The sequence below is a fragment of the Chionomys nivalis genome, chromosome 20 (assembly GCF_950005125.1).
Source record: "Chionomys nivalis chromosome 20, mChiNiv1.1, whole genome shotgun sequence".
NCBI lineage: Eukaryota > Metazoa > Chordata > Mammalia > Rodentia > Cricetidae > Chionomys > Chionomys nivalis.
This window is the reverse complement of record NC_080105.1, coordinates 52,843,487-52,869,061: the sequence shown is the minus strand read 5'-3', so window position 1 is coordinate 52,869,061 and position 25,575 is coordinate 52,843,487. Positions and strand designations below refer to the sequence as shown.

Sequence of the window (25,575 nt, the reverse complement as noted above, 5' to 3'; positions counted from 1 at the left end):
TGAAAAATATTCCAAGTGTGAGGAGTCAGCTATTAACAAGGCAGGCAATGAAAGACCAACCATGCTTAAAGGCGAGGAAGATGAAGGCACAGAGATGCCTACAAGACAGGGACGGTGTTCCTCTAAGCCAGGTGCTGATGAACGGAACTCTCCAATCTCACCTGTCTTCAAGGCCACGAGAGAGTCCCTCGCTTCCCTGACACAGCCTTTTGTCACAGATCAATTTAATTTTTACACCTTCAAGCAGAAGATCTAGAAGTACCAAGTAAGCTAAATAGTTCATTAAAAATATAAAGTTTAGTTAAATGTCATTTTGGAACTATGACTGAATGCTTTAAATAGATATTTTATGTTAAAATATTTAACAGAATGAAGGGCAATTTACATATAATTCCTATTTTATATGAGAATCTATTTCCCTAAAATCATATTTGTGAGGATCATCTTAGACGTCTAATAAGACCTTAGATGTTTATTAAGATCATAGCTGCCAACGCCATTTATTACTACATTAATAAGTTGGACAGAGAATTTTAATTAGTGTTGCACACAATTTTATTCTCTATTTTCATTTTCCCCAAAGGCAATATAATTTCTACTTTTCAGGATTCTATCTAAAATGTACAGATATTATAGAAAAACATAGTTCTGAAAAGAGGAGCTTTGCAATAGTAGGTTTTGCTTGATTGTGTGCTTTATATTAAAAATGAGGCCAGCAGTGGTGGGCTTATAAATTTTGAGCCACGTAATATTTTAAGTCACACAGGCTTGGTTGATATATATTTACATAAGAACTCTTAAGGACAAGAAATGTTAGATAAATGTCAATTACTGTACATTAAGGAAATCACACCCTTTAGTTTATCTAATAAAATAAAGGTTTGCAATAAAATTTCAGCATTGTCTCAGAGAGCCTGAGGCCATTTAAGAAGCTCCTGAAATGTCCTCCTGAAGAAACAATCATTAGCAGGCCGATTCAAAGGGTAGGCTACATTCATTTCCAAGCCTGACAGTTCCATTTCCCCGGGCCCAGTACCTATGCACGAAGGGGGGTCTGGCTGCCAGAAGAAGCGGCTGTTTAGCTGCACACAGGTGATTTTGGCTTGTCCTTGGAGCTGGTATCCAGGGTCACACTGGAAGGTGATGGTATCTCCAGGTTCCCGGCTGTCACCATAGCGGGTACCATTCTGGGGCATCCCAGGGTCATTGCAGGTGGACGCGATGGATGCTGTATAGGAACAAACAACAGCTGGTCAGGTGACGGAGAACCAGGTGTCCACACATGCTAGGGTGGCTGCTGTCTCTAGGGTGAGATGCTCAGCGTTGGTATAGTGCCCCAAATGTTTTCCTGGAGCATAAGAAAAGGGGTCTTCTTTGGGGGATGACTCAAGGGCATGCACTTTTTTTCCAAGCTCACATTGAACAAATCCTAGCAAATTCTTATTGACATTTGGCCACTTATGAAATTCTCAGTATCACCTTTACCATATTATACTTAGTATACATTATCCACACATTCCCTTCTAATCTGCCATTTAAAAATAATTAATAATGTCACATATCACAAGTTAAATAATTTAATGGAAGACCTACAATCTCAACCTGGGGCAAAACTCAATTGGAAGGTTGCCCTGATGTGACCCCTCCCAGTGACTGCAGAGCGGGCCAGATGTCAATCTTATCAGAGGCGCCATGGGTCCACAGCCTATTGTCCAGGAAAGATGATCAACTATACTTTTCTATTTTTATTTTTGTAAAACCTGAATCATGAAAGCGAAAAGGAAAGAAGGATGGGCAGATGGTTCAGTGGTCACAGTGCTGGCTGTCCAAGCATGAAGACTTACTTCTCATGTCAAAACCAAAGTAGGTAGTGGCACTCAGATGCACACTGGTGCTGGGGAGGTAGAGACAGGAGAATGCTTACTGGCCACCCAGTCTAGGCAAAATGGTAGTGTTCAGTGGAAGGCCTGACCAAAAAAATTAGTTATCCATTACTAAATGGTCAGCCCTGAAAACATTCATATAAACAACATTAAACAGAATGAGCAGGTTATACTCATATATAACTCATATAGGAGAAGGAGGAGGAAGAAAGGGAGGAGAGGGAAATGACGACGTAAAAGGATTTCAACACGTTGTTTGCAGGTTGTGCTGCACAGGCCTAGCGGTCGCAGAGACAACACTAGGCGGGGTGTCATGTTCCTGCAAGCTAGAAGTCACTGAAGCACACTCCTGCAATCATGACACATGGGCAGCCGCCTTCCTACCCACCCAGGCAGGAAAGATGCCTAGGAACTCAGAACTCATGCAGGTGTCTGTACTCTATCAATCACCCCATGGAGCTTGACAGCCCATGGAAGGAGTGATGAGGTCCTACTTCTATAACAACCATGTGGTCTTACAATTAGATGATACACACAAAGACCCAAAGCTTAAAGTTTCTCCTCCTCTTGAGCGCTTCCTTTCTTGCTTCTACCTACAACAACAGAAAGTTACTATTGATATGAGGAGCTGGGATGAGTTGACATCTCCGTTCAGGACACAAGGGGAATAAGGAGAAGGGATGTACGCCTGCCCTACCTATCCTGCAATGCCAAGGTTGAGGAGTTGATGGGCAGCCTTTGCATGTGACTAGTGAATTCTGTAACACTCTTTTGTATATACATATGTCTATATATAGTGTGTTATATTCAGTTACACATGAGTGTGATATATATTATATTTATTTGTGGCTAGTTAAATAAATTCACTTCAACAAAAAAGTAGAAAATACAACTTAAAAGGGGAGTGGAGCTGGGGAGTGTAACTGAGTTGGTAGAGTATTGCCTAGCAAGCATAAAGCCGTGTGTTCCATCCTCAACACCTCATAAATCCAAAACGACAGCATATGCCTGTAATCCCAGCATTCTGAAGGTAAAGAGTAGAGGACCAAAAAAAGTCCATGGTTGTCCATGGTTACATGATGAGTTTGAGGTCATGAGGTTAACCTGAGAAAGAAGAGATCCTGTCTCAAATATATAAAAATAAAACAACCAAAACAGCAACAATAACAACTGTGTGGCTGAATGGTTTCTAAGCTGATGGAGGAGCACGGGTGAACAGGAGACAGAAGAATGAGTGTCACTGAGGAGACACAGACCAGAGCCCTGAGACACAGGGGGCTGGGGAGCGCTAGTGCCAACATCAAGGACCACATGGTGAATCGGGGCTGTTTCAGATGCCAGGCCTTCTCAGTGGGATGCAATTAGAACGTAATGATCTCACACACTGATTTTCACTAACTACTCCGTGGAAACAAGGCTAATAACCAAGTTATTAGATAAGGCGGGAGAAGAGGCCATATGAGAACTGGCCCCCTTGCTGGTCCTGCTTCTTCTTAGAGTCAGGGGAGGGAAGAAGCTAGCTCTCTTACCCCCTCACTACCATTCTCTCACAGGGTTTCATTGCATATTGAATCACAGACGCCTGTGTATCTCCAGGATGCCAAAAGCAGCGTAGTGAAACTGCTCCTGCCATTACGCACATACCAACGGGATCACTGTGCAGCTGGGACCACCGTCCCCAACCCTCGCCTACACTCCAGTAATGACTTTCCTGAATGCCTTTCTACAGTTCCTTGCTTTCCTGGTTGATCACCATGAATTTCTGCCTTCCAGTACTAAGTGCCCAGAAGGCTCAATGCTGTATGCTGGTGGAAATCCCGCACACAGGTTCACACCAACTCCTCTGGAACCTTTTCTCTCTTGTTTCTCAGTGTTAAACTCCTGAGCTTCATATGTGAGCATGATGCTTCGTCTCTTGGTTAGGGTTTTATTGCTGTGAGAAGACACCATGACCATGGCAACTGTTAAAAAATAAAACATTCCGTTGGGGTTGGCTTACAGTTTCAGAGGTCTAGTCCATTACCATCATGCTGAGAAGTATGGCGGCATGCAGGCAGACGTGGTGCTAGGGAGGGAGCTGAGAGTTCTCCACCGTAATCAATTTGAGAACTGGTGGGATGACATGAGGGTGATAAGAGCAGTGCTCTCAACCTGGGGTTGGCGACCCCTTTGGGTGTTGAACGGCCCTTTCACAGGGTCACCTAAGGCCATCAGAAAAACAGAGGTCACCTAAGATCGTCAGAAAAACACATTATAATTCACAGTAATAACAAAATTACAGTGATGAAGTAGAAACAAAAATAATTCTATGGTTGGGGTCAGCACAACATAAGGAGCTGTATTAAGGATTGCAGAATTAGCAAGGTTGAGAATCACTGGATTACAGGGACAGGACACGGGAGGGATTGGAAAGAGGGAAAGAAAGGGAAAATGTCATATATTTTAACTAAGAATTTTTTAAAAATCTAAATACAGAAGTAACCATTTGCTCTGGCATCTGGAGTGGGAAACATGCTGTTTTTCCTAATTCTCTTGCTCTAATGATTTCTGGATCAGTTTTCTGATTTCATTTTACCCCCAAAAGTCAACTAACATTCATTACTAGAACATCCTTGGGACTAAATCAAAAATATTATTGCTGAGATGATCAGATAAATTAAAGTTACTTAAAGTTAAAATATAGTAAAAATTACAAACCAGACAAAGATTATAACCAAAATTACATTATATTATAGGTTACTATTATAATATACAAGGCATGTTGTGGGTCACAGATTGTTACATAAAATGTGATTGGACAAACAAGTAGCACATACAAAGTCTGTATCCAAATATTACACATCTTAGCCACTGGGAGACTAAATATCCATTTTCCGTTTTCAGGGTTTCAATGCTGCTTCCAGAACAATCTACCACACGTGTGAATAAGAGAACACAGCCTCTGAGATTGAACCCATGCCTTGGGAAAAGATTTATTCCTCTCTGTCCAATCTTTCTCGTCCCATTTGTTCATCTGTTCTTACCTCATCCATCCATTCTCATCCTGTTCACTCACGACCACAAGAAACAATCAGCAGTGTGGCTCCATCTTGCTCCCTACTCCCGGCCACCTTGGCACTTGTTTCTGAGTAGCTACCCTACAAGCCCTCAGTTCCCTGATGCACCCTAGAGGGACTGTGATGTGGGGGAGAGCTGGGGAACTTTGAGGGTGACTACAGCAGACAGGAGAAAGACAGGCTAAGACTAGGTCTGAGTGGACTGGAGAGGAGAGTCCCTTTCTATATTTAATTTAAGGAGTCCTACAGAGTGTCCTGAGAGATCACCACACACAGGAAATGAGGAGTTGAGAAAGGCTTTAGCCTGTCTTCCATCAAGTTCTACACTCTAGTCCAAAATCAAAATAACACCACTTGGTTTATTAGAATCTGATCTTAGGGCAATAGTCCACGCGCAATGAAAGTGATGGCTCCTGAGAAAAGGAATGAGGGCAGAGGTGAGGGGTCCTAGGTACCAACTGTTCAGAGAGGAGACAGCATTTCTGGAAGCTTCAGAGAGATGGCCAACGTCACAGGAGATTCCAGAATAGAAAACTAACCCGTATGTTCTTTACTATGTGTGATTAAAGCATGAAGAAGCAAACTGTTGCATGGAGTATCACAACACAAAGCGACCAGCTGCTGTCTACTAAGACACCATGCTCAATTCTGCAGAGTTATGCAGGGAATAAAGCTGGCCCTGGAGCTGGACAATACCTGATCCTTCTCCAAGACGCTGAAATAATTGAAATGATGAAAGATCTGATTGCTGGTTGACTGGGGTTAGGAGATGGGAGCCGATGGGTATTGGGAACAAATTGAAATGCCTAACTGGAGGACCCTAATTAAGACAAAGATGATCTATCTGTTCATGACCTTGGTGTCAATGTTTGGATAACTCTGCAAACAATACTGTGTGGATCCCGACAAAAAGGGAATGTTCATAAACCACCATTGAGTCTCAAACTACCTCAAAATAAAACATATTTAGAAAGCAACATGACGGGACTTGCAAGGCTGTGCAGTCAGTACACAGCTTTCCTGTCTCTCTGTCTCTGTCTGTCTGTCTGTCTGCCTCTCTCTCTGTGTATGTGTGTGTGTGTGTGTATCCATTCAGTGGGACTGGTTTGACTGTGCACAGTGACTACATGCTTTGCCTCATCTAATATTATTTTCATTACAGGAACTCATGTGCACATACACATTTAATTTCAAAATTCAAAGTTGCCAGAACTTGTCACACATTTTGTGGCAGAAGCACTGGTAATCGCATGCTGTACAATTCCTGTTAACTGCAGACAAATTTACAGAGGTACAAACCCCGCTGACAGCAACACCCACTGTAGGTCACGGTGCCTGCTTCCTTTGGATAATAAGCATTTAACGAACACTGAACCACACAAAAGCTCATTCCAGTTAACACAATTCCATTTGCCCAGGAGGCTGGTGCTGTAAGCCGGAGGAAAGACAACATGTATAAGAGAAAGGAGAAGGATTCCCCAGACAGATGCATACAACATTCTAGGACACGGAAGGGGTTAGCCTGTGAGAGGAGACAAGTGTTAAGAAGTAGAAGCAGGTGTGGACAGGAACAGGGACACTGGTACAAATAGTGCCAGACATGCTTAGGACATATCCTCACCAGATCTTTGGGTTGATACTTCCACACAGTAAATTCTCTTCATCTTTATTTTTTTCTAAGATTTATTTTTATGTATCTAAGTGTGTGAGAAGGTGTGTGGGTATGGGTGTGTATACATGTGTGAGGTTCGTGGTTTTGTGTACGTGTGTGTGTGTACATGTGTGTGTGTATGGGAGTGTATATGTATATGGGAGTAGGTGGGTGTCAAGGCAGGCCAGAAGAGGGTATGGGGTCTTCTAGAACTGAAGCTACAGAATGTTGTCCGCCTCCCGACATGGGTTCTGGGAACCAAACTCTGGTCCCCTGTAAGAGCAGCAAAGGTCCTTCCTTGACTGCTGAGCCATTGCTCCAGCCCTGTAAATTTGCTTTTACGATCTTGTCTGTTGATACGTGTTTCCTGGCTTTGAAAATACACCTTGCAGTATTCCCACCATACAGATGTGTATATCAAGATTTACAACTGAAAAAACATCCAAGGAATAAATTAACCACTTCAATTTCATGGTATGGTCGTACGAATTTCATTAAATGCAGAACCCAGTAGGAATCCCATGAGAATGTTTCAGGACAATGAAGCCGGAGTAGACGATTCCAGAAGTTTGCTGATATAACTGTTAAGGTAGGCTGTACTCCAACCCCCCACTTCAACACACAGTTGTTTTTACTTTGGCATTCAGCTGTCACTTCTGTCACTTAAAAGTAACTATCCTTGCAAGTTCCCTCTTGCTTAATAATGCTCCACAGTTACATTCTAATGCCACCACTTATACATTGTAACATTAGCTCTTTATTTATTTCAGACCTGAGACTTCAAATAAGCCCTGGAAAGCCAATATCTCATCTAGGGAGCAACATGTATAAGCCATTATCTTTCTGTTCTTATAAATTAATACAGTGATGGCTTCTACAGAGGATACTATATGGCGGTTCAAATTAGATCGTGTCAAACACTGGGCACAAGAGATTAACAGTCGATTTCTTCTTAAAGTGGGTTTCTCCATGACATGTTCATAGGCATGAATGATTGTGCTTTGCCCACAGTCCCCTCCTCATGATGAACTCAAGTGAACTTCTCATAAAAGGCAGCTATGAATATATTAATATGCAGAGACAAACATTAATTAGCAGTTTTCATTTCGCCACATCAAAACTAAAGAACTTTAGAAAGTTTGATGCCATTGTTCTTGGGTGTTTAAAGACGGTATGGTGTTTCAGCTTATTTCAAAATGCTATATCTCTAATAGGAATACTAATATTAAAAATTTTAAATGGCCCCAAATTACAGATTTCCATATTCATGAGCTATAAGGTTCTTTGTTCAGTTATTTTGATTTCTTTCCTTACAACAAATAAAGTCAAAACAATTGGAGATGCTAGCTCTAACCTGCAAAGACCCTTCTTGAAAACACTTATTCATATCTCTGACTACAGTTAAATTGATTCTCGGCATTCTAGTTGCTGCTAGCAATGCTTTCATTGACAGAGGCGGGCCAGAGGTGGGGAAATCATTAAAGGCTTTCATTGGGCATCCTGTAATCTACCTGTGTGTCACCGGTAACAGGGGCTTGGTTCACGATGTCGGGAGGTCCACTGCCTTAGTTATGAGCAGCATGCAAAGTACCTGCCCGCCCAGGCACCCTGGCACCGCAACATGGCATGCAGGCATTTACTGCGCCTCCTGTTTCTCAGTCAGAGCTGTAGGACTGTGGCTGTCCTGCCAAGCGGGCGTCAGGAGAATCGCTCTGTTGTCTGTTTGAATTGAGTGTTGTGAAGCAGGAGGCCAAAGAGAGGGGAAAATCTAATTTGAGAACCGCGGACTGAATCGTTTATCACGTAATGCTCCCCTGGAGTCAGCGTGTCTCCGGAACTGAGAATAAATAATCACTATCCGGTGTTGGGAGGAAACACATCAAAGTGCCTTTGTATCCTCACCTTTGTGGGCAGGCTCACTAAAACTGCGCAGCAGTAAAAAGAGTGTTAACTCCTAATTTGAGCTAATTAACTGGGAGACAGATGCTAATGGAATCTGGTATACATACTTGAGGTTACAGAACTGCGGCGGATGGAGCCATGCCCAGCCACAAAGAGTGGGCTCGGTTTGCCCAGTCTGGAAATTATATAACTATGAGGCGTGTGCATCTACATCTGTTCTTCCATGGTTCATAGTAAATGTAAGCGAGTTTTATTCTGTTTATAGTTCTATGTATACTGTACATGCTACTCAATTGTCTGTACAGGAATATGCTTTATACATGCACATATGTTTTCTTTGCAAGCAGTGATGGAATTGAGAATATGTAAATGCTTCATGGACTCTTTAATAATGTCCTATGTTGCCAAATGCATCACTCAGGCCTCTATCCCCAGTGATTTTTAACTAGCTGAATGAGACTGTGCATTGGTCCAGGAAAAAAATGTCTTCAAGCCCCCGTAAGAAGCACTTCCATGTGCATCTCAGTGAGGGGGTTCTTGGGCAATCAGGGCTCCCCCAAGAGCTGTGGCTATTAGAGCAGACATGAAACACCCACTTAGAAGATTGTTAGTGTCACCAGAACCAATAGCTGAAAAGTAAGGTCTCAGCAGAAGTTAGTCCAAGAACACGCACTGGGTCAAAAAGTGAAGACCAAATGTCATCAGGTCTCAGGCAGGAGGCAGGCGGTAAACACAGGGGTCTAGGTGCCAGGTCAATACTCTCTGAGCAGAAGGATGATGATGAATCAACCACAGCTGTAGGAATGACCACCACTAATGTGTGAAGAGTGAGGATGAGATTTGCAGGAGCAGCCTCCCATTTCCTTTACATTTTCTCAAAGGAGTGGTCGTTATCTCCAGCTGAGAAGTGAGCACCCCAGCAGGAGGGAGAAGCAGCTGGGTGATGGAAGAACAACGAGTTCCCTAGAGGGTACGGTGCAAGCTCAAAAGTCAGGAAACGGGCATGGAATGGGTGTGAGGACAGAATAAGGAGAGAGAACCGGGCCCACCACTGTGAGGCCACAAAGCAGACTCAGAATTTCTTCCAGACAGAGGCAGGCTTGCTTTTACCATAACTGGCAAGGTGAATGCTGCACTAAGCAGAAGTAGCTTGATTTGATTTGTTCTCTGAGAAAAAAAAAAAAAAAAAAGCTTTCCTGAAACCAAACTCAAAATGATCAGCCTCAGAGCCATGAGCTGATGCTCTTTTTGGTGGAGACTGGTATAAGGTAACTTCGCAAGATAAAGCAGCCTCCTAGCCTTGTTGGAAATTTAGACTACATCATGGGCAGTCTCCAGGGAGAGTCATGTTTTATTTGAGATATCTGCAGATGCCCAGGGGAAGTCATGTAATTGGAATCTTAGAGGTTGACAAAACAGATATGACTGTAGCTATATGTCTTGAGTCTCTTAGTCTAAGCTTGGTGTCATCAATGACTTGATGACAGTGTTAACAAAGAGAAGAGCAGGTGGCTCTGGGCAACTCCTCCCCTGAGGTGATATGCACATATCCAGGGCGGGGACCCTGTGAAGGATCAAAATGAGAGGGGGTGTTGGAGACCGTGCCACATTGGGCTAGCATTCGACCAGAGGGGGTAAGGCATGGATATCTGTGGACAATAACACAAGTGGAGTAGTGTGTCCCAAAGGGAAGAAGGTTCGCCCTCAGCATCACGGTTCCGAAGGAGCCTGGTGGACAGGGATACACTGGGAAAGCCTTGCAGGTAGTTTGTGCTAAAAGCAGGAACCACTGGGTAATGGAGAGCAGGAGGACTGTGGACTGAATCATTTCTCACCTCTCACTTGCCATAGCCATTGCTAATTTAAAAATAACAAAGCTAAGACAGACTTCAGCACCCCACAGGATTAGGACCAAAAATCTCAGCTCATTGTCTCCATCACTCAGCACACATTGTTAGGCAGGTGTGTTTCAGAAGCCACGACACTAGGCCCGTCAAAGGTGACACTGGGCAGAAGGCTCAGAGGCTAAGACTGCTTGCTGCTCTTTTAGAGGATCGAGGTTTGGTGTTGAGCAACCAGAGTGGCTCATAGTAACTCCAGTTCCAGGGGATATGATGCCCTCTTCTGACCTGCACAGGCCCTGTGCACACACATGCTGCACACACATACACTCTCACACACATAAAATAAAATGAGTATCTTAGAAAAGCATGATGAAACTCTCCTAACCAAGTCTCAACCATGACTTGTTTACAAGCAGTGATGCAGTGTTGTCTGGTCTGCTTTCCACAAGACTCTAGGAGGTTCTGAGGAAGCAGACAGGCTCAGTGGTGGCAGAGACTCTCAGGCTGCTTTTGCCTGGAACTTCACCTCACGAGCCTCCAGTTTCTAATGGCTTCTCCCCTATAAAACAGTCCCAACCCATTCAACAATTAGCAGGGCCAAAGGCTCCTCCTGTTGTAAACAACCAATTACTTTTAAATGAAAACACGACTATTAAATTATCTTTCAATAAAGTAAATTGGAGAGACCAGTCGGGTAGCCCTTAGCCACCTCTGCTAGCTAGGAAGAAATTGATCCAGCAGCGTCAGATCTTGCAAAGCTTCTCCCATCATTGTCCCAGAGCATAAAAGCTGGTGGAATGTACAAAATGCTAGTGAGGCACTGGAGAAACAGCCCAAGTGGACTTAACCCACGAGCGAAGGTCAGTTTTGGGCAATGAACTCCATTTTCTTGTGTTTCATGCATGATTAAATGGTAATTACCCAGTAATGGAAAGTGTTTGGCTGATTATAGTGGACATAATTGCAGTACTCAGTGTGTCCCCATTTTACACGCTATGCTAAGCAGGCAGGACAATGGACATCTGACGTGATATCTTCCTAGAACCCATGGTTCGTCTCCCTGGGGAGGGATTTTGTCCCACACAAAGAGATGGGAAACACACAGGCGACTATGTGACAACCTTTGTTTCCTTTGGGGCCTCGAATCAAAGACACTGAAGAAGCAGTAGCAACTATGGGGACAATGTTCCTGGCTCAGTATTTGTATTTTATTGTAGTAGCATTTCATTTGTATTTTAATAAATAAAGCTTGCTTGGAGATCAGAGTGTAAAACAGCCCCACTGGTCAGCCTTACAGACGAGGCTGTTGTAACACACACCTTTAACCCCAGAAGCCATGCTAGTTTGCCAAAGAAACCAAATGATACATGCCTTTAATCCCAGTGGTGCACACCTTTAATCCCAGACCTAGAGAGGATTATAAAATGGGAGAAGATAGCTCACAGACTCAGTCTCATTCCAAGATTCCTGGAGGCAGAAACACCATTTTTGGACTAAGGTCGAGGTAAAAGCCAGTGGCTGGCTGCTTTACTTTTCTGGTCTTCAGGTTGAACCCCAATATCTGGTCTGGGCTTTTATTAGTCATGCTTCATTTTATTTATTTTATTTTATTTTACTTTTTTTATTCCATGCTTTCCCATCCCATCCAATTCTATTTTATTTTGAGACAGGGTCTCCTGTAACTCAGGCAGCCCTCTGGCTCACTAGGTAACTGAGGGTGGCATTGAACTTCCTCATCCTTCTGATTCCCCCACAAGTGTGACAATCACAGGCGTTAACCACCATGGCCTGTTGATACTGCATGAAGGCTTGAATGCAGGACTCCACGAGTGACACAGCTAAGCGCTCTACCAATGAAGCCCCACCCTTAGCGTTATTTAAAGCAGGTGAAATGATCATTAATAATAAATTGTTAAAAGTCTACTAATGGTAGGATAACTTGTGCTCATTTAAAATTGAGAAACTTTATAAAATGAAAACAGTCTGCAGGTTTTCAACTAGCCTCAACATACTAAACACCGATGAGTAAAACAAGCGCGTAAGAAGCCACATCAAGGGAAAGTCCGACAAAGGCATGCATCCTGTGTGAAGAAGAGAATATGTTCCACGGCAGTCAAAGCCATGAAAACACAACAGGAAAATCCTTCCTCACAAGTGCTTGTGGATTGGGTCTTTACCATGAAATCTGCATATGGGTATTTATTACAAAGGCATTTGTACAGATGTTTGAGAGAGGCTGAATTCCGCTGTCTGCAGACGATGGAGTGGCCACAGCACATACTGAAGTCCTTTGAATACATTTAACACTGGACATTCTGACTGGGGGGGATATGGGAATGCAAGGAAGTTAGTTGTAGTTTGAATTCCGCTCAGAGCAAAGAGTATTGAACATATTTTTAAGTGTTTGTATATCTTCTTCAGAGAACTGTTTAGCTCATTATCTCATTTCTTGATTGGATTTTTAAAATATAGTTATTCATATATTCTTGAGATTAACCCTCTGATGTGTACTTGCTTAAAAATTTACTCTTGTTCTAAGGGCCAGTTCTTCATGCTGGTGACTATTTACTTGGCTGTGCAAACTGTTTTGAAATTCATGTCATTCCATCTGTCAGTTCATGGAACTAATTCCTGTGCTATTTGGGGTCATGTTCAGACAGTGCTTGCATATGCTTGCATCAGGGAGCATTATGTTTGCTTCTAAATTTTTCATATATTTAGCTAAGGTCATTGATGAATTTTGAGTTGGTTTCTATGTGGTCTGTTTTTATTCTACTACATGTAGAAATCCAGTATTTCCAGCACCTCTTAGTGGTTATTTTTTTCCCCAGGGCGTGTTTTTGACACTATTGCCAAAACTTGAATGACTGCAGTCATGTGAGTCTTCCTTACTGTTCTATAATCTTGTCTGCACATGTGTCTAAGCCAGCATCAAGATGTCCAATCACCACAGCTCTGAACTACATTTGATCAGTTACTGGGCTGTCTCCAGCATTGCTCTTTCTACTAACGACTGACTTAGCTACTTAATGACTCTTGCCTTTCCATTTAAATTTTAGTATTGATTTTTCTATTTCTGTGGAAAATGCCATCGGAATTTCAGTGGGGTCTGCAATAAATACACGCATCACTTTAAGTGTACCAATTTTAACAATAGTTGTTCTGCCCTTTCATGATCGTTAGAGATCTATCTACCCATCTTCATCTTCCAGTTTGCTCTTCTGTTTCTTCCTTTGCTGTCTTAAAGTTCTCATTGTAGAAGTCTATCTACCACCCCCATGGCTACATGGATTATATTTTATGATGTTTCAAAAGCTATGGTGATGAATGGGACTCTTTTCTAATTTCTTTCTCTGAGTGTTGCTTACTAGTACATTGGAAAGCTATTGATTCTCTGTGCTGGCTTTATGAGTATAGGATTCTGGTATCTACAAATATGGACAATTTGATTTCTTAATTTTCTACTCATATGTCTTCTGTTTTTTATTTTTATTTAAATAAGACATTGAGCATTTTACTGAATAAGATTAGAGAGAGTTGGCAGTCTTGTCTCATTCAATGTTTCTTCTGTTTAGTATAATGCAATCAAACTTAGCTTTTCTTAGGATGGGGTTTGCTGCTTCTGTTGACAGTTCTTCAGGGCTTTGATCAGAAATGCTTGCTGAAGTTCAGCAAAGGCCTTTTCTGCACCAATTGCAATGACCATGGGTTTTCGTTCCTTAAGTGCGTCCCTGCTGCTGCTGAAACATATTTACCACTTTGTATCTGTGTTTCCATCCTTGCATCTTTGGAATGAAATCGGTTTGGTTATCATATCTGATCTGAATGTGCTCTTAAATTGATTTGCTGAACTTTTATAGCTATTTACATTAGGTACATTAGTTAATAGGTTGCTTCTTTGTGTTGCTGTTATGGCCTTATACAGTTGTGGCTATTGGGACGATGCTGACAGAGGTCAGGTTTGTCCTTTCTCTTTCTATTCTGTGGAACAGTCTGAGGAGCATTAATGTTAGATCTTCTTTAAGGTCACTAGGAAATCCAACTGTTCTTGGGCTTTTCTTTGTGAAAAGACTTTTCTATTTCTGCTTCAATCTCACTGATTTTATTAACCTGCTTCAGTTATTTATAACATCTGGGTTTAACTTAGGTAAGTCCCATGTGTTTAGACATCTATTCACTTAGTCTAGATTATCCAGAGTTTGAACAGAAGTTTTCAAATTGTGCCACTGAGATCCTCTCAATTTCATTGGGATCTACAGTAAGATTCCTGTTTTCAACTCTGCTTTTATTATTATTATTGTTGTTGTTATTATCATTATGAATTGTCTTTGACATTTTCTGTCTTTGTTCTCATTATTTTTATTAAACTTTCAGTCTTTTTTTTTTCAAAGAACCATCTCATTGCTTGATTGACTCTATATATTGTTGTTTGGTCTTCAACTCAATAACGAGATGGAGACTTCATCTCAATAACATGATCTAACATCTACTGTTTCCAAGAAACATATTCCACTGTTAAAGACACTCACAGGCTGAGAGTCAAAGGATAGTGGACTCTCGAGTAAACAGAAACCAACAACAAGCCATTGAAGCAATTTCTGACATATGATAAACTCAACTTCAAACCAAATCTCTCAGAAGGGACAAAGAAGCAATTCATTAAGAAGATACAGCACTTGTAAATGCATCAGGGCTCCTAGGAGTGATTTTTTTTTTTACTAGATTATCTGAAGAGGGAAGACCCACACTAAATGTGAACAGCAGCCCAGATAAGAGAAACTGGACAGAAACCATAGCCTTTGCTGCTTCTAGCAACATCCCTTGTTGCTCTATTCCTTGACTGATACTAGAAAACAGCTTATTGGGCGGCCAAGGTAGCAAAGACTAGAAGCCCTCCAGGAATTTCCCAGCAATCTGGAACTGCTGCTTCGCACATTGAGCAATTACTACATTCCTGGTCTCTCCAGTGTTAAGACAACCACTGTTGGACTATCTGGGTCATATTGTGACATTGTGGAAGCTACTCCAATTCAATCTCCTGTGAATTTATGATTCATTCTATCTATTCTGTTCCTTTGAAGAACCCAATGAACACAGTCAAATTCCTGTTTTTCCTTTAGCTTCTACTGGTTCTGCTGGATTACTGGGTTGGACATGATAATTCTGCCCTGATTTTGGAAGTGACTTTTCCCCCTGTCCCCTGCCAAAAACATGGCTGAATCTGTGTCTATGTCCTACCTCCTACTATGCATTGTAGAGTTCAAGTGTGTTTCTACACCTGCTGTAGATTTCTGATGTTCCCCCTCTTTGTCTCTCTTTGGAATTGAGATTTTGCTTTCTGTTTTCTTTTTGACCGTCTTCTTCACAGTCTCACAAAGAGACAGCTTTTAGCCTGCTATATTATCCACAGGCCCCACATCACTTTCTAAGCTTGCAGTAAAAGCATCTATCTCATTCCATGCCTGGCTCATAGGTATATACGACACTGAGTTCTGTCTCTCTGTATGTCTCGCCTGTGTTTTGTGTCTCCCGTGCCTGTTTGAGCTCCTGGTTGGTTGCTCTTTATTTTCTTGTGTGTCTGAGCTCTCCTCTATATGCCCTGCCCTCTTTGGCTACTTCTGTATGCCACGTGATCCCATGCTATTCCTGCCTTTCAGTATTATCCCCACCCTGCTGTGATATGTTTAGTCCTGGCAATCACAGTGTTCTCTTCAGGTCATTAGGGACTAAAGCAGCCTTGAACTTGGCAACGTTCTCTGCCATTCTAAACCAACAAAGCCACAAGCCATAGAGACATAGGCTCATACTTCTCTTACTGCAGGCCAAGAAAGAAGACCAAATTTCCCACGTCACAGATATTTCATGTTTTTATATCCTGATTTTTCCTTTCTGTGAACTTCAAGATGATCTTACAGAAACGCTGCAAGAGAAAGTCTGGTGCTAGGTGTGGAAGCACCAGCACCCCAACACTGGGAGGCAGAAACTGGGAGATGACCTATTCTAGGCTAGTCAGAGCTCCACAGTGAGACGCGGTTTCAAAAGAAAATGAGAGAGAGAGCGAGAGAGAGAGAGAGAGAGAGAGAGAGGGAGAGGGAGAATAGTGAGCATGCAATTTCTCCATGTACAGGACATGTCTGGAAGTTTATTGACAACTAGGACAGTAGGAGAACATGGAAGGACTCAGCTAAATTATAAGGAATTGACAACATTCAGGTCATACTGTCTATAACATGTTGTAAAGTAACATACCTAGGGACAATGCAAAATGAAATCATAAAGTTTTCTATAGAAACATCTGTGGGTGTATTCTTATCACTTCATAGTAATAATTTAAATTACTATATGGAGGGATATTCTACATTGTACAATATTGCTTAAATGGAAACATTTTTAAAAATCGAGAGGACAGTCGTATAAGGACCCCTAACAATGTGCCTGAGGACTGTGTTCTTTACCCAACTGCACCGAAAACGTAATGTCCATGCAACACCTCCACATGCAAGTTTCCAGCAGCTGCATTCATAGTTTGCCCAAACTTGGACGCTGCTAAGACGTCTTTTAGCCAGGGAGTGATGGGTAAGTGAACTCAAAGTTCCTTCCACAGTGGACTCCTCCCACCTCTTCCATGAAGTGTGATACCCAGCCTTGAAGAGACATGAAGGAAGCTTAACTGTGGGGTGCAGTGAGGAAGGTGCCCTGTGAGTGCGGGCTGTGTGATATGCAGCTGCAGCTCTGCCACACGGGGCAAACTTATGATGGGAAGGCGGTCAGGGATGTTCAGGGGTTGGGGGTGGCGCAAGAAGGGGTAGAGCAGAGGTATCGGTCTGACTGTGTTAGCTGGGTCCTCTCCAGGAACAGAACTGATAGAGTGGATTACACATTCAAGGGGGACTGGATTAGAGCAGCTTCCACAATATCCCAATATGGCCTGCATAGTCCAACAATGGCTGTCCTACACTGGAGAGACCAGGAATATGGTCGTGGCTCCATATGTGAGACAGTAGTTCCAATTTGATGCAGGCAGTCTGGGAGATCCCTGGAGGGCTTCTAGTCTTTGCTACCTTGGATGCTCATAAAGCCTTCTTTGGAGTCAGTGAAGGAACACAGCTGCAACAGGTTAAGGGACATTGCCAGAAGGAGCAAAGGCAATTGGGCAAAAACATTTTTTTTTTCCATTTTCTATTATCTGGGCTGCTGTGAGGTAATTACTATTTGGAATGACACTGTGCTGGTGGCTATGTGTATTTGACACCCTGGTGGAAACCCAGGCCACAGCTGCCCAAGCAAGTGCCGACATGAACTGAGGTGTCAGGAGAGAAAGATGTGTCAGGGGGACAGACAGATTGGCAAAGTGCCACTCCTGAGAAGGACAGTTGCAAAGTTGGTGCCCATGGAGAGGAAGGGTGGGGAGTCTATGAGGGCTGTACTTTCCTTTAACTTTTCGGTGAACTTAAAAGTGCTGAAGAAAACAAAAGTCTGCTGAAAATGTACAAGCCTGGGTGTATGCAGAAGGAAAAAAATCAGAGGGTCCAAAATCAGAGTGTACACAGAAGGGAAGAGACAGGGCACATAATCCGTGACCTTGCCCACCTTTCTGCTTATTACATAAAGTGTACTGATAACCAACTTACTGCAACTTCCCAAAACACAGGGTGACTTTATACAGCAGGAAGTCAAAGGGGCACAATCCCGAACCAAGCTAGGATGGCCACGGAAGGAAGCATCTTCAGACAGGTCCCTTGCCCAGTAGAGATGCTTCTGTACAAAGGTGTGGCTCCAGCGGCCAGGGATGCAGCTCTGTCTGTGGAGCACATGCTTTATGTGTGGGATGCCTTCCCTTCAACCCTCAGTACCACGTAAACTCATGCCTGTAATCACAGCACTTGGGAGGTCAGAGGTCATCCTCGGCTACACAGCGAGTTCATCAGCATCCGGTCTACATGAGGTCTTCTCTCAAAAAAAAAAAAATGACAGTCAAAATAAAAATAGAGACCTGCGTCTACGAGTTACTGCCGCAAAGCGCAGTGACACCAGAGTGAGGAACTGTGGTGACTGTAACCTCGATTCCACTGGTGACACTTTAAGGCCTTAACTTGACCTTAACCTTCTATTCCCTTATGCAAATACTAAACATGGCTCTCCTCCAACCTGCCAAGAAAGAGCCTGTGTGGGTGCCAAGTTTATTATGAGAATTCCTTTGGTTGACCTGTGTGTTACCAAATTATAGGGCACCTCTGTCTGGTGCTCTTTGCAGGGAACTAAAGGGTTGAACTGCTAGAGAATGTGCCCATTCCATCCTTCTGAGGAAGCAGTCAGTTTGAATGCGCTGGACAGTGTGGATGGGACTATCTTAAGGACATAAGAGTTCAACTCTGCGAATGCACCTTTCAGTCGTAATTCAGTAGGAGCTAATGTTGTTAGTGACTTCAAGTCTTAGCCCGAGGAAGGATGCAGACACTTGGAAAGTAGAGGCAGAAAACACAGTATAAATAAGCCTGAGGCCCCATCCAGACTCAAAATCAAACCAGGGAACCCAGAGTTAATGCCAGGTTCAGGAGAACCCCAGACACAAGCCCTGCTTTCCCATATTGATGTCATTGACATCTGCCTTCTACTACTGCCTAGGTAGTTGCGGTCCAGGTGAAAGCTTTGAAGCCGTTCTTCCCCCTCCAGTATCTCTCCCTGGTAATATACACAGTTCCCTAGCCAACCTTACTCCTGACAATGATGGATCGAGGACATACCACCATAAAATACAGCCACTGACGTTTGAGAAAAGCAGCTCTGTGACCTCCTGCCACTATATCTCCTGCAGAGGCACCTAAGAATCCTCTGTAAGGTTAGTCACATGACTGCCCTGCATACCATTCTTCCCTAGGAGCAGAGGGAGGCACACGCAGGCACACAGCGATGTGGAGAGGATTCTCACCCAGCAGGGGGGACAGGGCTCTCTACTGACTGCCATCTGGTCACACCCTTTGCTCTCATCTCAGTTTTTCTCTCTCTCCTTGGGTCTTCACTTACAGAGACTCCAAGTTCACACAAAACCCATACTAAGTAAAGTTAGCAATGCTTTTCTTGTGCGCATTTGTCCTTTGTCATAGGGGAACCTTGGTGTTGAATCCAGCTACAGATGAGACTACAAATCTCTCTCCCCTCCATGAAAAAAGCAAGGAAAGAAATCTCTTCTCCTTTCCAAGTCTCAATTTAAGCTAAGCAAACATTGCTCAATCGGATAGGAACAGAGTCCTGTGCCCTGGCAAGCCCTGGAGTTGAAGGAAGACCATATTTGCACCTACTGGAAAACTGGATGGAGAAGCCAGACTTGCTGATGAAAAAGTCACTGTCAAACTGCAGGGTGAGGGAGTTGAAGGTGCTGTGGATATCCTCAGGCAGGGCCGAGCCGCTCCACTCCTTCAGCAAGATGTTGCTGTCCACGGGGCCGTCCCAGACCTTGAGGATGTCGTGAGCAGTCTCGGTGTCAAAGACGATGAAGTGGAGACTGCAAGAGAGAGCAGAGCTTCTGTGTTCAGGAGCATCCCACTTGCCCTCCACGGAGGGCTTCATCTTAGACACAAGCGTGTACCGACCACCAGCCATTTCACACTCCCATCAGACGTGTTCTAACACGTCTGGCAAAGAAGAATGGGGATCCTGGCAGCTCCGAACATAGCACAGTCCAAAGGCATCAGTCGCTGGCGCACAGAGCTGTGGTATAGGGCTAAACTGACGTCTAGAGACTGAACATCTCACTCTAAGACTGCTGGATGGTTTCTTTTCTTTTTCTTTTTTTTTTTTTATTTTTCCATTCAAAAATTTCCACTTCCTCCCCTCCTTCCATTCTCCTCCCACTCCTCCACTCCGCCTTCTCCCTCCCCCTCCAGTCTTAAGAGAGGGCAGGGTATCCTCCCCTGTGGGAAGTCCAAGGCCCTCTCCTACTCCATCCAGGCCTAGCTGGACTGGGACTGAAGGAGCATGTGATCAAACTGGGACTCTCTGAATGTGGCTGACAATGGGGGCTGACTGAGAAGCCATTGATAATGGCACTGGGACTTGTTTCTACTGCATGTACTGGCTTTTTAGGATTCTAGTTGTTTGGATGGTTTTTATAATTTTAGCCAGAGCACTCACACCCCTAACAAGTTTGGTTCACCAGGCTTCTTCTTATCAATGTTATTCTTAATATGCCACTTGGTGGCAGCACACACCCCAGGAGAAAGACTTGGAATACAGTCCATTCTCTTGGTCTGTCCTCGTTTCTGCAAATTTTATCTTCAGAGTCAGCACATTGTTTGAGACAACACCACCACGACAGAAATGCCCAATATGAATTCTCTTCTTTATAACATTTTATCCACTCCTATTAGACTTACAGGTGTTTCCCAGAACCATCTTTACACCTGAGGCGGCTCACAAGGATGACGGGCAGATAGAAGAATTTAACTAAAAGGCCAGTAAAAGCCATTTTCCTTGAAGTTCTTTATAGATTTTCATTTACTGCTTATTGCTCATGGATCTTGCCACAGATACAATGACTGCACCCGACCTACGTGAATCTCAGCTACATCATTTCCCACACATTACGTATAGAAAGGATTGGCACATCTCACCTGGGTAAAGCATAAAATGTGGAGTGTACATTTAGACATTCAGAATAGCACATGTAAAGGACAGAATGTAGTAGAGTTCACAGCTCAGCATCCTCTCAATAATTTATCCCACTTGTTTAAACTCTTTAAAAATAAAATTTTATGGGTCCATTCATATATCCCCTGCACACTACAAGCCAATCACCTGCTTGTCCTAATACCCCCCACTGTGTGTTGTGATATTCTCATTTAGACTTTCAGCATCTCCATATGTGCTAGCGTGTGAGATCCCTGAGTACCTGGATCCCCTCTATGTGTTTAATGGGAAGCTTGAAGATGGAACCATGTAGACTGTATGTACCTGTGGTATTCCCAGTTTAATTTTACACTTGGGATCATGAGTCTCCAAGGTGAAAAGTAGAATCTGTTAATTTATTTCAAGATTTATTTTATTTTATTTTTCATTTATGTGAACATGCATGTGTATGTGTGTATATTCCATGATCTCCAGCTGTCACTCACTCTCTCTCTCTCTCTCTCTCTCTCTCTCTCTCTCTCTCTCTCTCAGTGACCCTTTTCTCTTCAACTGTCATTGCATCTTTCTTTTATGCTCTTATCCTCTTCCTGGGTCATTTTTCCAGGATGTTTTTCCAGATATTTTATCTGTCCCAAGGAATGAACTTGGTGTTTCCCTAGACAAATGGCCCTCACTCAAGAGCCCTGTCATAAAAAGCAGATTGAAATGTTCTGGGCTTACTTGCTGCCTGACAGAAGGACACTCCAACTCAGACAGGACAAGAGAGATCAAAGTCATTGATACAACCATTATTCTCTTAAAAGTCTACATGAGGTATAGTATTGACAATGTTGATAATGTTCTGTCTGTAATGTTCATATTGTGTAAGCTTGCTAAGCTACTCCTTCAACCGTACCAGCCAGGACAATCTCCCATGGACAAGCAGGAACAGAAAAACCAAGAGAGCTTTCTGAATGGCGGCAGAAGGGCAGTCAAGGCCAATGCACAGTGTCCCATGTTGTGATTCAGAGTGTAGTCCTTGGTGTCCTTTACTGGTATTTACCCCTTGTCACCTTTATTGTATACATCCCTGCCATGCTCAGCACTGGAATATACTCAGTAACTCAGAGAAATATTAGCCCATGACTCAAATAGGACCAAGTTCACTCCAGTGCCTTGGTTTTAGACCTTTAATGAAATTCAGACCAGGTAGGCACAACATAATGCTAAAACTGTAAACAGAAGCTGCTGCAAAACCCTTCAGGGGAATTTAGAAGAATAACTGGGGATAGGGAAGTATGGAGGGAGGGGCTGGCAACATATACTCTGTACTTTACTATAGCAGTATAACACAGTACCATGTACAGTGGATATGCACCATGGAATATGAAAGTTACAATCTCTTCCAAAACAAATATCCCCCGATAGACATCTTAACACATTCTCTCACTGTTCTTGACAAAACACCACCCAAGAATGGTCTGGGTTTCAAAGAAGGCCCAGCTACAACTATCTCAGAGAATGCAACCATCCTTTTCTCGCTTCCATATGCAGCTGCTCACAAATATTTGCAGCGTGGAAACTATCCCTGCTTAAAAGTCAGACGCTTCCACCCGCAGTAGGACAAGCTGTGCACTTGTGCCCACTGGTAATTTCCAGGTAGAAAACGTAGGCCCTTTGGACGGGGTCCCCAGTGACATCATTAAGGCTTATTAAACTCCCTGCAAATGTGAAAGCCAAGATCAGGTTATTTTCTTTTTGGAAGTATGGTAAAATTAAAATAAAAACACTACACTGTCTACTTTTAGTTATTTTTCAAGCAACTATTTTCAAAAGTCAGGTCTATGTTCTGAAATGAGTGACTTCATCAGAGTTACAGGGAGGTGAGTTGAATGTCAACTGGGTAAATTATTCACAAATAACCTCTCTCTTAGCATCTTTATTATTTAATTTCTTTGCATTAAAAAGATGTGTTGATAAAATTGATAATGCTTACTGTCAGGGTAGATGTAGATCAAGAGTTTTCTAGAATGGTACAGAGGTATACATGATTGCCTCTAGAAAGATACCTACTACATGTTAAAGTTAGATTATGATAAAGAAGCTGTACATTTGTGGGCTGGGGAGATGGTCAGTGACATGTTGACATGTGAACATGACCTGGGCTTGATTCTCAGAGACACGAAAAAAGGCTGGGGATGATGGTGCACATTTCCCATCTCAGCACTAGGGAGGCAGAGAAGCAGTTTCCTGGGGGAACTCTAGCCAGACAGCCTATCCCAATGGTTGAGTGCTGGCCAGTGAGAGACACTGATTCACAAAACCCAAAACAAAACAAAGCAAAAAAAGGCTCCTGGGAACGATACTAAAGTTAATGCCTGGCCTCTGCACATGCCAGTTCCCTTGACACCACAAACACACATACACATATATACACACAAATAAAAATACAATAAAATTTATATATTTATTAATATTACATAACATCCTTGTTGATTCCATCTCTCTTCTCTTATTAATATTTAATGGAGGCTTAGAGTCACCTGCGAGCTTGACCCAATACCTGTTCTCATTCATGGGGAGACATTGCCCCTTTTCATTTAGGATAACAAACGACCCAGGGAAGTCTGAGAAAAGTACACTTTGAAGTCCTTCAGAGACAGAATTCTGTTTACATAGAGTCATTCACAATGGTGGATGTTTTCTACTCCTTCGAGTTCATGGAATGGTCTCTGTGTCACTCCAGCCAGGCAATCGCCACTCATGGGATTAATATTTGCATTTATGTCATACAGTGGACAAGTGACTTTATTGACTTTGCTGCTCAAATTCACCTTGGTGGTCTCCTGTTACACTAATCATTTATCTCGACTAAAGAATGGATTAAAATTTAAGTGATCTCTAAGGTAGTCTCTTGCCATTCTGTATGCTTTTGTTAGTGGGCAGAATAATGGGTTTCAAGGTAGCGTTTTCCTACATGTATAGAAGGTATCTTCATGACATTCACTTCCTGTCCCCTAAATGCGTCCTTCCTCCCATTCAGCATTTCCCTTCCTATTGCCTAGGAGTCTCCCTTCTACACTATTCTCCCTCCCTCCCTCCCTCCCTCCCTCCCTCCCTCCCTCCCTCCCTCCCTCCCTCCCTCCCTCCCTCCCTCCCTTTCTCTCCCTTTTTCTCCTTCCTTCCCTTCCCCATCAGTTTTAAGTTCTTTCTTTCCCCTCTTACACAATGAAGATCTAGTGTGAGGTCAGTCACATGGAGCTATGGTCAAGAAGAACCTACATCACAATTTCCTTCCGTGCTATGTGATGATCTTGGGCAGACAACCCATCAGAACTTAAAAATACTGCTCTCTGTGAGCTTAAGAAACTCACCACCAACTCTCGATTACAACATAAAGCTTTGGTTTAAATACATCCCTGTTTTCTTCGGCTTTTCATGATTTCATCTCTTCAGTCTAACTTCAGGGTGGCATCCCCCTTTCTACCTTCTAGGACTGCAGGTCAGCTCCTGTCTGTCCGTCTGTTTGTGTCCTTTGTTTCTCTTTCACTAACAAGGCAAGGGATTGGGTTGATCTCTTCACACTGGAACACTGGCTGGTCTCACAGGCCTGCTCTGGCACATGAATTATTGGCTAAGGCAAGCAGAAAATAGAATTTTTCCTTTCTTGCTGCCAAGACACCTCCACCATGATTCATTCTACAGGAACAAAACCCAAGGAGGGTCTCTGGCCTTCTTAGACCAGCCCTCTGATGATGAACATCTGAGGATGGCCCATGGAAGTGAGTTTCCATGCAAAACCATCAAAGTCCATCAAAGCCCATCAAAGTCCAGGTACACATTAGACACACACAGACACCCACAGAATTGGCACTCAGTGCCGAGGGTACCGTGTTCACAGCAGAGCTCACTGACACACGCAGCCCCTTCTCATTATTATAGACAGCTGGACACGCAACTACAAAAGCCTAGAAAAGCACACCAGGAACAGTTTAGCCACAGATGAATGCTCTTGTTAAGCTCCCAGACTTCAATCAGGCAGTCCGTGCCCTATTGCTGCTCTTGCAAAAACACTGGCCAGACCTCCCACTGCTCCATGACTGAGAGCACAGAGCAAATACCTGATGGTCTTTCCAGGATCAGCCTCTATGGTCCAAGTGCAGTGCAGGTTGTTGTCATAGGGGGCGGGGTAGCCGGGAGACAGTACGCGCCCTGATGTGGCTGCATGGATCAAACCTCCACATTCCGCTGCAAAAGACACAGAGAGGGGAGGCTTACTGGCGTGTCTGAGCTTCTACTTAGCTAGTTTTGTCTGGGCTTCTTTTTAGTTTTGCTAACAAACCCTAGCATGCCTGTATTAATTCATGTAAGAGGAATCAGTCACCTGTCCATCTTATCTTTTATTACTTTCCAAGCTAAATCCGCACCAGTAACCAGTATCTCTCGGGCTATGGCAGGTGAGAATGCAAGCATCGGCACTCTCGGGCCCTACTTCTAGTGATGACCGTGCAGTCAACACTCCCCAGTACTGGCTGGCTGTCCTTCCTTGCTAGCATGTGTATACACACATCTTGGGAATGGCTGTAGAAGACTATCCTCTAGGCCACAATGCTGAACCCATGCTACTGCCCAGA

General features: G+C 43.2%; 1 protein-coding gene across 2 annotated transcripts in view; it reads right to left on the bottom strand.

Moving 5' to 3' along the window:
* Window positions 1-25,575, bottom strand: part of Csmd1 (CUB and Sushi multiple domains 1) — a 1,398,492-nt gene that overhangs the window by 182,736 nt on the left and 1,190,181 nt on the right. For both annotated transcript variants that reach the window (XM_057752269.1, XM_057752268.1), the window contains exons 25-27: window positions 25,063-25,189; window positions 19,636-19,838; window positions 1,037-1,228 (exon numbers count right to left, since the gene is read on the bottom strand). In XM_057752269.1, the coding sequence (XP_057608252.1) occupies window positions 1,037-1,228; window positions 19,636-19,838; window positions 25,063-25,189 (522 nt within the window). The remainder of the gene's footprint in view (window positions 1-1,036; window positions 1,229-19,635; window positions 19,839-25,062; window positions 25,190-25,575) is intronic.